The sequence below is a fragment of the Chlamydotis macqueenii genome, chromosome 1 (assembly GCF_036417535.1).
Source record: "Chlamydotis macqueenii isolate bChlMac1 chromosome 1, bChlMac1.mat, whole genome shotgun sequence".
Taxonomy (NCBI): Eukaryota; Metazoa; Chordata; class Aves; order Otidiformes; family Otididae; genus Chlamydotis; species Chlamydotis macqueenii.
Genome location: NC_141556.1, coordinates 43,933,231 through 43,945,968, shown reverse-complemented (window position 1 = coordinate 43,945,968; position 12,738 = coordinate 43,933,231). Strand labels below are relative to the sequence as shown.

General features: G+C 37.7%; 1 protein-coding gene across 1 annotated transcript in view; it reads left to right on the top strand.

The window, feature by feature from the left end:
* The window catches only part of PPFIA2 (PPFI scaffold protein A2), a 332,013-nt gene that overhangs the window by 316,695 nt on the left and 2,580 nt on the right, over positions 1-12,738 (top strand). The window contains exons 24-31 of the mRNA XM_086749863.1: positions 640-702; positions 2,145-2,174; positions 4,168-4,343; positions 5,197-5,294; positions 7,146-7,321; positions 7,406-7,474; positions 8,450-8,609; positions 10,285-10,377. Coding sequence (XP_086605989.1) covers positions 640-702; positions 2,145-2,174; positions 4,168-4,343; positions 5,197-5,294; positions 7,146-7,321; positions 7,406-7,474; positions 8,450-8,609; positions 10,285-10,343 — 831 coding nt within the window. The 3' untranslated portion in view covers positions 10,344-10,377. The remainder of the gene's footprint in view (positions 1-639; positions 703-2,144; positions 2,175-4,167; positions 4,344-5,196; positions 5,295-7,145; positions 7,322-7,405; positions 7,475-8,449; positions 8,610-10,284; positions 10,378-12,738) is intronic.

Below are 12,738 nucleotides of genomic sequence, written 5' to 3'. Positions count from 1 at the left end.
CTATAAACTTAACTGGAAACAATAGGATGAAGAAAAATAGTTTTACAAGTGAATTCTCTTGACATTTTTTATTTATAGAAACATGGGGAAAGTAGAATCATAGAATCATAGAATCATAGAATGGTTAGGGTTGGAAGGGACCTTCAAAGGTCATCTAGTCCAACCCCCCTGCAAGGAGCAGGGACATCCCTGACTAGAGCAGGTTGCTCAGAGCCTCATCAAAGTAGTCATTATTTAGATTACGCTATGAGCATGTGATGCATGCAGTATATTTAGGCTGGAAAATCTTTGAGAACTGAAGCTTACCTCCAGACAGAGCTATGAGCTAAAGGTTGTATTTGCCACTTGTGTGTGAAATGCAGCTTTAATTATTATTCTTTCCTTTGTGACGGTGCCCTTCCGGATTTCATCCATCAGTTCTAGCTGAAATACTCCATTGTGTCTGTTCAGAATCCTCTAACGAAAGCTACAAACCAAGTTGTTTAAAGTTGTCTCTAGTTGCAGTTCGGTAGAGGCAAGAACGTGGTTGTGCTGATGGTGATGCTATACGCTGTTAACTTACAGTGGTGCTGCCTTTCTTCTTTACCACTGCTTACCTAATGTGGATCCCACCTGCCACCCTGCGGGCCTTCTCCATAGCCCTCAGGCAATGTTTGGGTGACCCACGAAGAGATGGAAAATCTTGCTGCTCCAGCTAAAACGGTTAGTCTTTCCACTTCTATTGAACATGGTTTCAGTGTGCTCAAAAGAGAACTAGGAGGTATCTGCTTCAATGCAGATGCCATATCTTCTGTGGGATGCTTCCCAAGCATGCCATTAGAAAGTCGCAGGGAGCAGTGAAATTTAATTTAAAGAACAGTTACATCATTTCTCAGCAAAAGAAATTACAAACTGTATTGTGATCACAAAAATTGTGTGAACCTAAAACCAGTTTTGGAGATTTTCATTACACAATAGTTTCGCTGCCAGTGTGAAACCTCATTTAGTGAAATGAAATTGCTGCGGTTACAGGTGCAACATTTCCCCTGTACTCTCCTCCCTAGTTCCTCTTCTAAGCATAGTTTTATATCTGCTGAAATGGAAAGAAATAAGAAGAGGCTTGAGAATGGTGCATTAGACAGCTCAGTGTTTCCATTAATGCGGAGTCTTTCATGTTCATACTCCTGTAATCATGCTGTTTGATTTAAGGTGCATAGAATGTGCCATTTATTTACTGATTTTTGTCAAACCTCCCCCTGCTTTGGGGGAACATAAATAAACATTAATAGATTTTATTCAATAGTTTCGACTTTTTTTTTACTTGGAACATACGCTATTTTAGGTTTTGTTTTTAGCATTACATCCTAAAAACTCCATAACTGTGTTTTATAAAAACGTGATACAATCCTACAGTGAGATGTCTGAAAAACCTATCTTCAGTTTGGAAAACTTTATAGTCAGCCCCATCCATAAATGGTAAGGAAGGTACTGAAGCTAATTTTTGATACAAGAAAGACTTATTTCTTAGAAATTTATGCTTGCTGTACAATTTTAAGTTTTCTCATGAACATTCATGAAGCAGATTCTCATCAATATTTTTTTTTTTTTTTACAACCGAGTTCATTTTCAATTTTGTTATTGTTGGTAAAGATAAATACAAATACAACAACTCTCAACTGACCTCTTTAACTGGCCAGCCAGAAAAATATAGTTTTGCCATTAAAAAGTTATATAAAAAAAACCCTTTACAATACATTCGGAAGAAGATCACTTTTTATTGTGAACGTTGCAAACTCTTAACAACTAGAAACAAAAATTGGCATCTCTAGTGCCCAGTTTTCTAAGTAAATGATTGTGTTTTGATTGTGAAACCATAGAAAAAGTGTTTAAGATGATGCTGTAAAGTTTCACCAAGCTATAATAATTTTATATCTTGAAAACTTAGCTAGATTTTCCCTACTAAGATTTTATGGTTTAAGCTTGTCATTTTTAAGGTAGTTTAGCCCAGGGCATTGCTGCTGACTGGAGTTATTTTATCAGCACATTTTACATGTATGTTTTCATTTGTACTAGGATTAACATACACATGAAACCCACATCTTTTTATAACTCATTTTTATTGTCTTTTTACCTGCTTTACTAATTGCTTCTTGCTGATAACATAGAAGGAGTCTGAAGAAGGCAGCTGGGCTCAGGTATGACCCTTACACATTATTTCTTTTTAACAGAAAGCTAATAATGTAATTAACAGTGTATCAGTACGCATACAGGAGTATAGTATTGTGATGGTATCTCAATGATTAAATTATCATTTATGCATTTTAGTGTTCTGCTACAAAGAAAATATTATCTGGACAAGTTTGCTAGGTAGAGCACAGAGGTACATGTGCTGTAAATATTTTTCTTAAAATAAATTGCTGTTACCACATACAACTTAATGTTTTCAAGGATCTCAATACAGTCCTTTATTTTACACTCCTAGCCATTAATATGATTTGTTAATGTCCCAGGGACGATAAAAAAAAAAATGACACAGAGGCAGCTGTGATTTGAATGGATGCCTGAAACTGACCTCTAAGTCAGGTCATATGTCATGGCCTGTGCCTACGTGGTGACTCACAAGATGGGAAAAGGCTTTTGCATCATAGGCAGATAGGGATGCTTGGCACGTACAGTAAGGTCATATATGTAGGCACGTTAAGTCACTTCCTTCTATTCCTGTATCCTATTATGACCATGATTTTTGCTTGGTAAATCCACATTTAGAGAGAGAGGAAATCTAAATATTCCCAGCTGGCTACATTTCACATACCTTCTTCCTCCAAGCTAAATCTAGAAAAAAATATTTTCATTATTTTTGAGATAAAGCTAATAAAATATTCCAAAAGTTTGAGATCTAACATTTCTAAAATTACACCAGATATTTTTTTAGAACAATTGTTTAAATCACATCCAAGTATCAGTCTACAAATACGCTTCTATAAGTAGGAACAAAATTTTTCACTTTAGTTAGGCCATCAGTTACTTATATTTAACTTCTTTGTATAATGTATGCACACACTTACTTAGTCTTACCGTCTTTGCTTCTGCCATTCCTTTTCTCTTCAGTCTCACAAGAATGAGAGATGAGGGGACTATGTTTTCCCCCACAGAAAATGTATCCGACTCACACTGTAATGACTCACACGTAATGACAGGAGACACTGAAGGATAGTTAGACTTGAAAGTGATACTCAAAGCTGAGCACGATCCTATTGAGGAGGTGTTAATCTTGCAATTTAGGAGTTCTTTCTTCTGTTAAGTTTTAGTAGTACCAAAATAATCGACAATAGTGAGATGTAAAATCTATCTTGCATCTTAATTGTGCAACTCATAAAAATAGCTCAACAAGCATGTGTTTTTTTCATATACTTTCTTCCTCAGCTGAACAATGAAGTAGCTCAATGCCTGAATGCTGGCTTCTAGGAGGAATCTGGTTTGCTCCTGTCTTAAAGAATTAATTTATTGAGCTCCGCATATGATGTATTTAAGTTTAAGCTGTTCACAGCTGAAAAAAAATCTCACTAATAGAATGTATTTTGTCACCTGCTCTGACTGATGCTGAAGGCAGGTCAGGTAGGCTGACAAACAACTGAAATAATTATTTTATTTTTTGTCTCAAAAGGACTACAGGTGTGTAACCCTGAAGTGTCATTAGATCCTATTTAGGAAATTCTAGCCCCCACTAAACAGTGACACAAACTTCAGGTGTTTTCCCTGGGGCCAGGTTTGTGTTACTAAGTTTAATGTAGGATCTGCCTAGCATAAGTATTCTAGTTGATTGAAAGCAATTAAGATGATGAAACAAACACATTTTCCTTGTGTAATAAGTTTGCTTGCATTTAAAACTCAAAATTTAAACTGCAATTTCTTATTACAAAACAAAATTGCTTACATTTTACAAAGACAGAGAACAAGACAAAACAGGCAAAACTGCTATAGGTAACAAATATCTCACAGTGGCTTCCACCTCAAAGGTCAAAATGGTGTGAATCGGAATGCTCTTCTTCTAGACAGAATTTCTAAGTTAGGAAGTTTCACTAGAAACCAGCATAGCATATAGATATTCTGTCCAGTCTGTGGGGCAACCTTGAACGAACTCAAGATTTTATTCCTCCCCTCTCCTTTTTTTTTTTTTCTTCCCTGTAGACCCTGGCTTACGGTGATATGAACCACGAATGGATAGGTAACGAATGGCTCCCCAGTCTGGGTTTACCTCAGTACCGAAGTTATTTTATGGAATGCCTGGTAGATGCGAGGATGTTAGATCACCTGACAAAGAAAGATCTCCGTGTACACTTAAAAATGGTGGATAGCTTTCATCGGTATGTTGGCATAAAGACTACACCTATAAAGACATTTATGTGTCTGACGTAGCGCTCAGTGCTGCACACACTAGAAACACTTACTTTGCGTTGTTCTGGCGTGGAAAACCACACAGAAAAGTGAGTGCTGAGTGTCAGAAATCTGAATTGAGAGAGATTCCTTTGGTAATAGCAACCACATTGCAATTACATCTCTCAAAAATAAGATATCGGTAGAGATAAATTTCATTATGAATGGAGAAACATTACTATAGAAATAAAGCCTTGACAATACATAAGCAGTAATAATTTAGTAAGTGATTTAAAAATATCAGAAAATGGTAGACTAAGATTTGAAACTCTGAGATCTCTTAAAGATGAAAAACTATTGTGTGTATCACGTAAAAGCTGTTAAGAGTACAAGCAAATTGACAGTTTGGGTTATCTAGGGATATAGCTAGGAAGCTAAATTGGAAATATGGAAATAAAGGCATTTAGACTTTAGGGAGAATGATGTTTAAGTGACAAGAAGTGGATTTTTTTTAATGTACTGTCTGATTTGTCACTTTTTTGAGGCCTGATTTGACAAAACATTTCACAGCTCATAAGGGCTGACCTTTTCTAATACAATTTTTAATGTTTTGGGTTTCTTATGCTAGAACATTTATTCAACATACTCATTTTGGTTTTGTCCATTTCATTTTTGAAGTCTGTGGAGTTTTTTTAATGGTTTTGCTCTCCCTTGTGTCCTCAAGATTTGCTACATGGGCATCATGAAACACCTCATGTGAAATACAGGAAATACATCCTACATGTGTTCCCATCTTCAAAATTATATTTATTAACTCTGTAAATGTTTCTCTTTAAATAACAGAACAAGCTTGCAATATGGAATCATGTGTTTAAAGAGGTTGAATTATGATAGAAAAGAACTGGAAAAGCGAAGAGAAATGAGTCAGCATGAAATAAAAGGTGATAGTTCCTGGGAATGAATCCTGGGAATGTTTCTTCTTTTGAAGCTTGGCACTGTTAACCCCTTGTCACGCCATTTTAGCAAAGCATTTAAGCATGTGCATCAAGTAAATCTAATGTAAGTCCATCTGTCTTCAGAACACAAAGCATCTCCTTAAATTAGGCACAGTTAAGTACTTTGCTAAATTGGGACTGCAGTTCTGAATGGTGGTTTGATACCTACATTTTGCTAAATTGGATTTTGGGGAACAGATCTTATCCTAGCCTCTCTCAGAAGCAGAAGGCCAAATAGCCTACAGATCAACAGGACGTGCTGGGACAGCACTGGGGAATCGGAGCACGCAGGACTCCAGCACCGTGCTCCTGCTTTTGAAAGCCTTTGCTTTTGATTTCTTACTTCAAAATGTGTATCATAGAAAGCGTTGCTTGGAGGGCTGGCCACTGAGGCACTTGATCGGTATATAAGAATAAAGCGTAACAGAACTGGCCTTATTAGAAGATTTAACAGCTGATTTAAAAGTATTTTTCTGCGTAAAGCTCTCTAGAGCAGTTGCAGGCTCACTGCATGATTCCTTTTATATATAACTATTAGGGTTGTTGGTTTTTATCCATTATCAGAAGTGAATCCTTTGATTCCTTTAAGCGTTTCCAGTTGTAGAGACTGACAGCAGTTAACACTTATCAAGCACAATGTTGATTGGAAGAGCTAAAAAAAAAAAAAAAAAAAAAAAAAAGGGAATTACAAGGAGTAATGGCTACAGGGAAAGCCTGCATTTGCTCAAGGCAGATGATGGCCTGCACTAACACAAAGACTGACTTCATTGTGGAGGCATTGGTGTCAGTCACCCTGAGTGGGTATAGCTGGAGACTGACGTGGGGGAACTGAGTATTGGTCTCAGATTTTGGTGGTGCTTCAGTGCTAGTCACCACTAGGACAAGGGTAATAATTCATAGCCACCTTAACCCTGTCATGTATCGGGTCAGTTAGACACTGTCCCGAGGGGGATTTGGTTGCAGGGATCCCTGGCTGCCACGCTGTATTTCAGCCACTCCAGACCCGAAGTCTGGGATGCTCTTGGCCGGCCCATGGAGAATGCCCGCTCCTAGAACAGCTACATTAGCTGGACTTCTAAGGGTTCAGGAAAAAGCCTGATCACATAGTAACACAAAACTTGGTATTATGTTTCTCACTCACAAGTATAAAGATCAGTATAAGCAACTTCCTTTTAATCTTACGGGCAGGGTAGGATTTTTTTTTTTTTAATAACAGCCAAATCCTCAAAAACGGTTTCCTAGCTTGTTTTGTTGCCTTAGCTTCATAACTGGCATGGACCTTAACAGGTCAAACAGCTTTCTGAACCAAAAATAGTTTTCGTCTGTAAAACTGTGAATTCATTGTTTGCTTTATGGCATGTTATAAAATGGTAGGTGCTGACCCGGCTCTTAAAATGTTTAATACAAAGCTCTTAGGTGAAGCCTTGAGGAACGGATATTTCTCCCGTGCCCTTGCACTGTTAAACTGTAAAATCTTGCCCAAGAATTGAGAAAGGTATCTATAGGAAATGGGAGGAATTGCATGGTGGAGATGCCCTCTGGAGGCACCTTTCTCCTTTGAAAATGTAATTCAGAAAAAACCTACAACTTGAAGGTAACTAAAAATCACACAGTTGCTCCCACACCTTAGGTTTTGAGTAGCAGATACTAAAGCTGTATGAATAGTTGGCTGGCATTCCTCATTTAAGAAATAAAGCAGCATGACATCCACAGTGCATGCACAACCACCTCCATGCACCTGTATAGTTTGGAATTTATCGGGCATCAGGAGACTGAACCGGTGTTATGTCCTTACAGATGTGCTGGTATGGAGCAACGATCGAGTCATCCGCTGGATACAAGCTATTGGCCTCCGAGAATATGCAAATAATATTCTAGAAAGCGGTGTACATGGTTCACTTATAGCACTGGATGAAAACTTTGATTACAGCAGTTTAGCTTTATTATTACAGATTCCAACACAAAACACCCAGGCAAGTTTGCTCATGCTACTTCTGGTAGTTATTGCCTTTTTACTCCTCTTCAACCATTTTAATTTTTCACTTTGGTATCTCTAGGCGCGGCAGATCCTTGAGAGAGAATACAACAACCTTTTAGCACTAGGAACTGAAAGACGACTTGAGGAAGTAATTAATTTTATTTTCAGTATTTATAAAATGTCACAGTAAAATACAAAAATTAAATTGAATGCATGAAGACATGTCAATTTGCACATTGTTAAAAAGAGTCAGCTTTAAGAAAAAATTAGGAAATGCCCATCAAGATTTTTTTTAAAGTAACCTCAGTATGGCTATGTATTCATATCATTTTGGATGCTAAATTTGGCACTACACTCTTACCTTAAGACAAATGTTTTCCATAAAAGAAACAAACATGCAGAAAGGAGTGGAAGTTTCACCGACCAGAGCAAGTCGGGGTTGGGGAGAGATGCCTGTGCAGTCTATTCTTTAGGGCACTTAGCCTTTCTTAAAAAAAAAGAAGAAAGAAGAAAAGTGGATTTTTTTGGTGGGGTTTGGGTTTTTTTTCTTGTTTTTCACAGTTAATCAATATGTAGTAGAGTGGGAATTAGGGCAGTTATCTAGGATGGGAAAACTCAAATCAACCTATGGAAGACATTCATCTTAAGGTAAGAGTCCGGTGCAAAAATGTTTGTCTCTTGGATGTCTGCGTGTGAGGAAGAATAAAACTTTTAAGGACTTGCTGAAAATGTGAGATGCCTATGAATGCATGCATGAGTGTTTAATCCGTTGTTAGCACTTTATGTAAGCCTCCTAAGGCAGTAACAAACCCCTGCACTTTCGGTCACTGTATTTGGAAGAGATCTGACATTTAAGATAAAAGTTCTACCTTGGCTGATACTAAAAACTTCTCCTATATCAAGCCAGAGATTTAAGAAGAGTTTTCCACCCTAGCATTTAATATATTTTAAGCATTTGCTTTTGCAAGAGTGTCACAAACGCATTGCAGTTACTGGCTGCAGAGCAACAGAGCAGGGTAGTTGTTGTGGAATACATTTGACAGTGGGAGAGGCAGCAGACAGCAGGAGAATTAATAAAACAAATTTGTTTTGCTTTATCAAATACACCTCTGTGTGTTGACAGAGCGATGACAAGAACTTCAGACGTGGCCCTTCCTGGCGACGACAGTTTCCTCCGCGTGAGGTTCACGGAATCAGCATGATGCCGGGCTCCTCAGAAACGCTGCCAGCTGGGTTCAGATTAACCACAACATCAGGGCAGTCGCGGAAGATGGCAACTGATGGTATGCAGTCATTTCTGCACTTACTGTTGACAAGCAAGAGGCTTATTCTAGCATGCTAAGTTGACTTTTAATGCATGGCTGTCTAGCACCAAAACGGCTGCGTTCACGTAACTAGGATGAATGGAGTCTGGGAGAGTTGAATTAGGGAATGGAAAAGCACTGACTTGGCATACTATTCATTTTTTCAGGTTTGCTTCAGACTGTCAGTGTTTACTAAAAAAAAAAAAAAAAAAAAAAAAAAGTCAATCTAGCCATCCTAGATCTGCAAAGGGAACATTCAGAAAGAGAAGAATTAATTTACTGACTTTCATCTGAGATTGCATATAATACCTAAGCAAACTTTTCAACTCATTAGCCTCTCTAGAAGGTGGAGTGTATTTTAGAGAATTAACTTAGAAAGGGTTGTCACCTTTATTTTCCTATTTGACTTTCAAGCTAACTAGCTTAGCCATGACCATCAACTAACTCAAGTTGCTAACCAGTAATAACAATCAGATGGGTAGCGTTGTTAGCAAATACTGAATTTCAGGTATTAACTGAGCTACTCCATACTAGTCTGAATTTTCTCTGGAAATCTTTAATTTCCAAATGATACACTAACTCAGCAAAGACTGGAAAAGTAACAAGCAGATGATAATTAAACAATAAGTAAAATTTAAAAATCATTATAAGAGGGCAGGGAGAAGGGAAAAATCCCAATGCAGCTATTATTTCAGGTACATGGATGATACAGCCATGTATACCTGCCTGAAGTGCTGAGAAGTACCAGTACACAGATTGGCCCATTCCAATGGCCCATGTTAATATCTTCATGAGAGAATTTAGGTCTATGAACAGACTTGTCTCAAAGTAATTTAATACACTGCTTGGAGTGATTACATTCTGTAACTCTTAAATGAACTTGGTATTACAATATTACCATCTAAATTCCATTAAAGCCATATAAATTCCATTAAATTTTCACATGTTTAAAAACAATATAGCTGCAGTTACAGGTGGAATAATTTACTGTTTGCATCACTGAGTTCCATTGACTCCACTGCTCATGCGCACGCTTTGCTTTCAATCTGCACTTTTCGTCAATGATGAAGCCGTAAGGCAAGAATCCATTCCAAGGCAAATAAAGGTAGCAACTCCCTAGGCATTTCCATAGCCCACATAACTGTAGTAGCCAAGAACCTTACAAGCATCCGCATATTTCACCTTCTAGCCATGCTATGATGTAGAAGATATTATTCCCATTTTACAGATGGAGAACTAAAGCACAAGGGAGATTTAGTGATTTACTTGACATCTTCCAGACAGTTTATTATTGAGCTGGGTACTGAACTCAGTAGACTTAAAAGTAGGTAGCTTTGAAGACCTACGTCTTCATCCAGGATTTGGCTTCCTATCTCCCAGTGCTAGGAACGCTATAGTATTTAAACAGCATGATGGAACATCCAACAAAATAAAGACAAAATGGCATTTTAAACTGTCTTCACTTAAGTTAGATTTCAATAGTACACCAGACATAAAGAAGCTCCGAGTTCTGAACTAGACCATGCCCAGATCATGTGCATAAAAAGCCACAGAGTAATTTAACAGCCATCCTTCCAGTGGGAAACAGACTATTTTATTTTCTTCATGATTCTAAAGAGGTTCTGGTTTGTTTCTTTTTTTTTGCAATTTGCAGTTGCTTCATCACGACTGCAGAGGTTAGACAGCTCAACAGTTCGCACATACTCATGCTGACAAGGCCTAGCAAAGAAGCCAGCACTGAATTGTTGTGAGTATTCTTAAGGGGCCATCATGAAAGCTCTTTGTAACTGTACACAACACCCAGTATTCCTTGGCATCATTCAAACAAGAGCCAGCATGGAGCAGAGGACCTAACTCAGACTCACTAGGGTGGTCATTTGATCGTAACAACAGCTTGGTCCAGGAGACGCTATGCTGGTTTTTTCCCCATCTCAAACAGCAGAAGACATTTACTTTTTTTTCTTTTTTTTTTTTTTTTTAAATGAGAGAGATGGCTCAATTTATAACATCAGGTAGTTGCATAAAGCTAGAACAAAACTTCCCCTGTACAGAAAATCTTCCAAAGGTTACAGAGATTCTTGCACTTCTCAAATGATTCAGAACTGACCAGTGGCAAAGAAAGGACATTCTGAGCTGGATGCAACTTTGGATCAAATCTGGAACTGGAATTCATGTTGCATTTCTCACCACTTATCTTTTGAATATGGCTATAAATCTCACAAATTTACTCGTGCAGAGTTCTGCGGAAATACACTATTTTCTGCTACATTACATATTTTGCAAAAAGTACTAACATGATAAGCGCTTTCATTAATATGGCACCATTTCATGCTGATACTTTCTCAGTAAGTTTTCTTTTCCATGTCAAGGGACTGTAGGGGAGCTGGAAAGAATATTTGGATAGCACAAAAACCTCACCAGGCATTAAACATGCTTCAATAGCTGTTACACATTGTAGGTAAGACATGCCAGGATCTGGCAGAAAGTCTTTTTTTTTTTTAGATTCCCAAGATCAGAAATGTTCTGAGCATGTTCAAAAAGTGTTTATGAACAGCAAATCTTTCCAGTGGAAAATGTAGATTGCTCAGGATCCTGCTGATGAGATGAGTCTTACTTCATACATCTTCAGGAAACTGCAGGAGTATAAAATCTTAATCTAGTGGAAAAGGGAACTTTTCATGTCACCACTGAAAAATAAGCACAGGGGATTTTTTTTCTAACATAGGTGAGTTTAGCAGCTGGTCCTACAAAGATGATGATGAAGCACATAAACTGTATAAATTTTGTTATGTGTAGGTATGTGTAGATTAGAGCTTGGTGTTATGTCAGTAAAGCCAATGACAGTACTATCCCTGGGTTCAGTAGGTGTAGAAACTGATAGCAGAGACACTTCTCTTTTCTCCTGTATGCCTTAGAATTGCAATATTGAAAGCAATAAAGCATGACCAAGAAAATAAGTTCAAACACCAAGCAATTTGTTAGACCAACAGTAGTGGGCCAGGCACATGCAGTGATATTTTGCAATAGGTTTGAAGAGTGCAACAAGGGCAGAAATTGAAAATTGGTATGATAACCAAAATTAACTTAAGGTTATCTAAACTGTTTATTCCTGCTGTATTCAAAAATTGTCTAAAAACTAGTAATTCACCAACAGAAGTAAAGTAGCAGACTTTGCTGGCACTGTATGTTTATGGTGATTATGCACTTTGAGCAAAAAGATATTTAGACAAAGTTATACAAGCTATACAAGTTAACTTCCATTTCTACAGGAGTATCAATAGTGTTTCAGGTATCAAGAGATATGTACCACGTCGGTACTTGCTGCTTGTCCATTATTCTGCCAATTACATTGTAATCTTAAGAATACAAAATTTAGATCTAAATTGTAAAAGCTAATATATGAGGATGAGTAACACTAATATACCATCATTTCTTTTCACTTACCGTATACTCATTTTAGAGAAATGAGATGGTGTGAACTAGAACTTCAGTATATGCACTGTTCATAGTGCAATTTCAAAATGTCATGCAGGTTAGAAACCGAACAGCAAGTTAAAATAATTTTGAATTTCAGTATTATATTTAAAAGTATGCAGGGAAAAAGATTTCCTTCATTTTCCTTCATCAGGTTTGAAAACTTAAACAAATGACCTGAGTGTCAAGGATGAATGGATTAAAACCAAAATTTTGTGATCACACTTCCTGAGTAACAGTTTCTTCACGGAAGGAACTGATTGATACTTGGACGAAAGGCAAGATTACTCATCACAAGATGCCTCCTGAAACTTTCCAGATTCAGGTCAGACTGAGACCCAGGCTTGTAACACCTTGCCTAGAATACATCAGTAGTTGTGTTACTCTGGCGACTGAACATGGACAGAACCAGGGAGTGACTCTAGCTGAGCAGCAGAGGGGATGGACAGCTGGGTGAGCTATCGCACAACAGCACTCCAAGAGAAATTGTAATACTAAAGGGGAATATGCATCTGAAGAGCGGACTGAAAAGAATGCTGCAAACGGGTTGCACATGTAACAAATGAGGTGGCCTGCGATCACAGCAGGCTGCAGATTCTTGCATTCTGCTAGTCACTGTTCTTACAGAGAATGT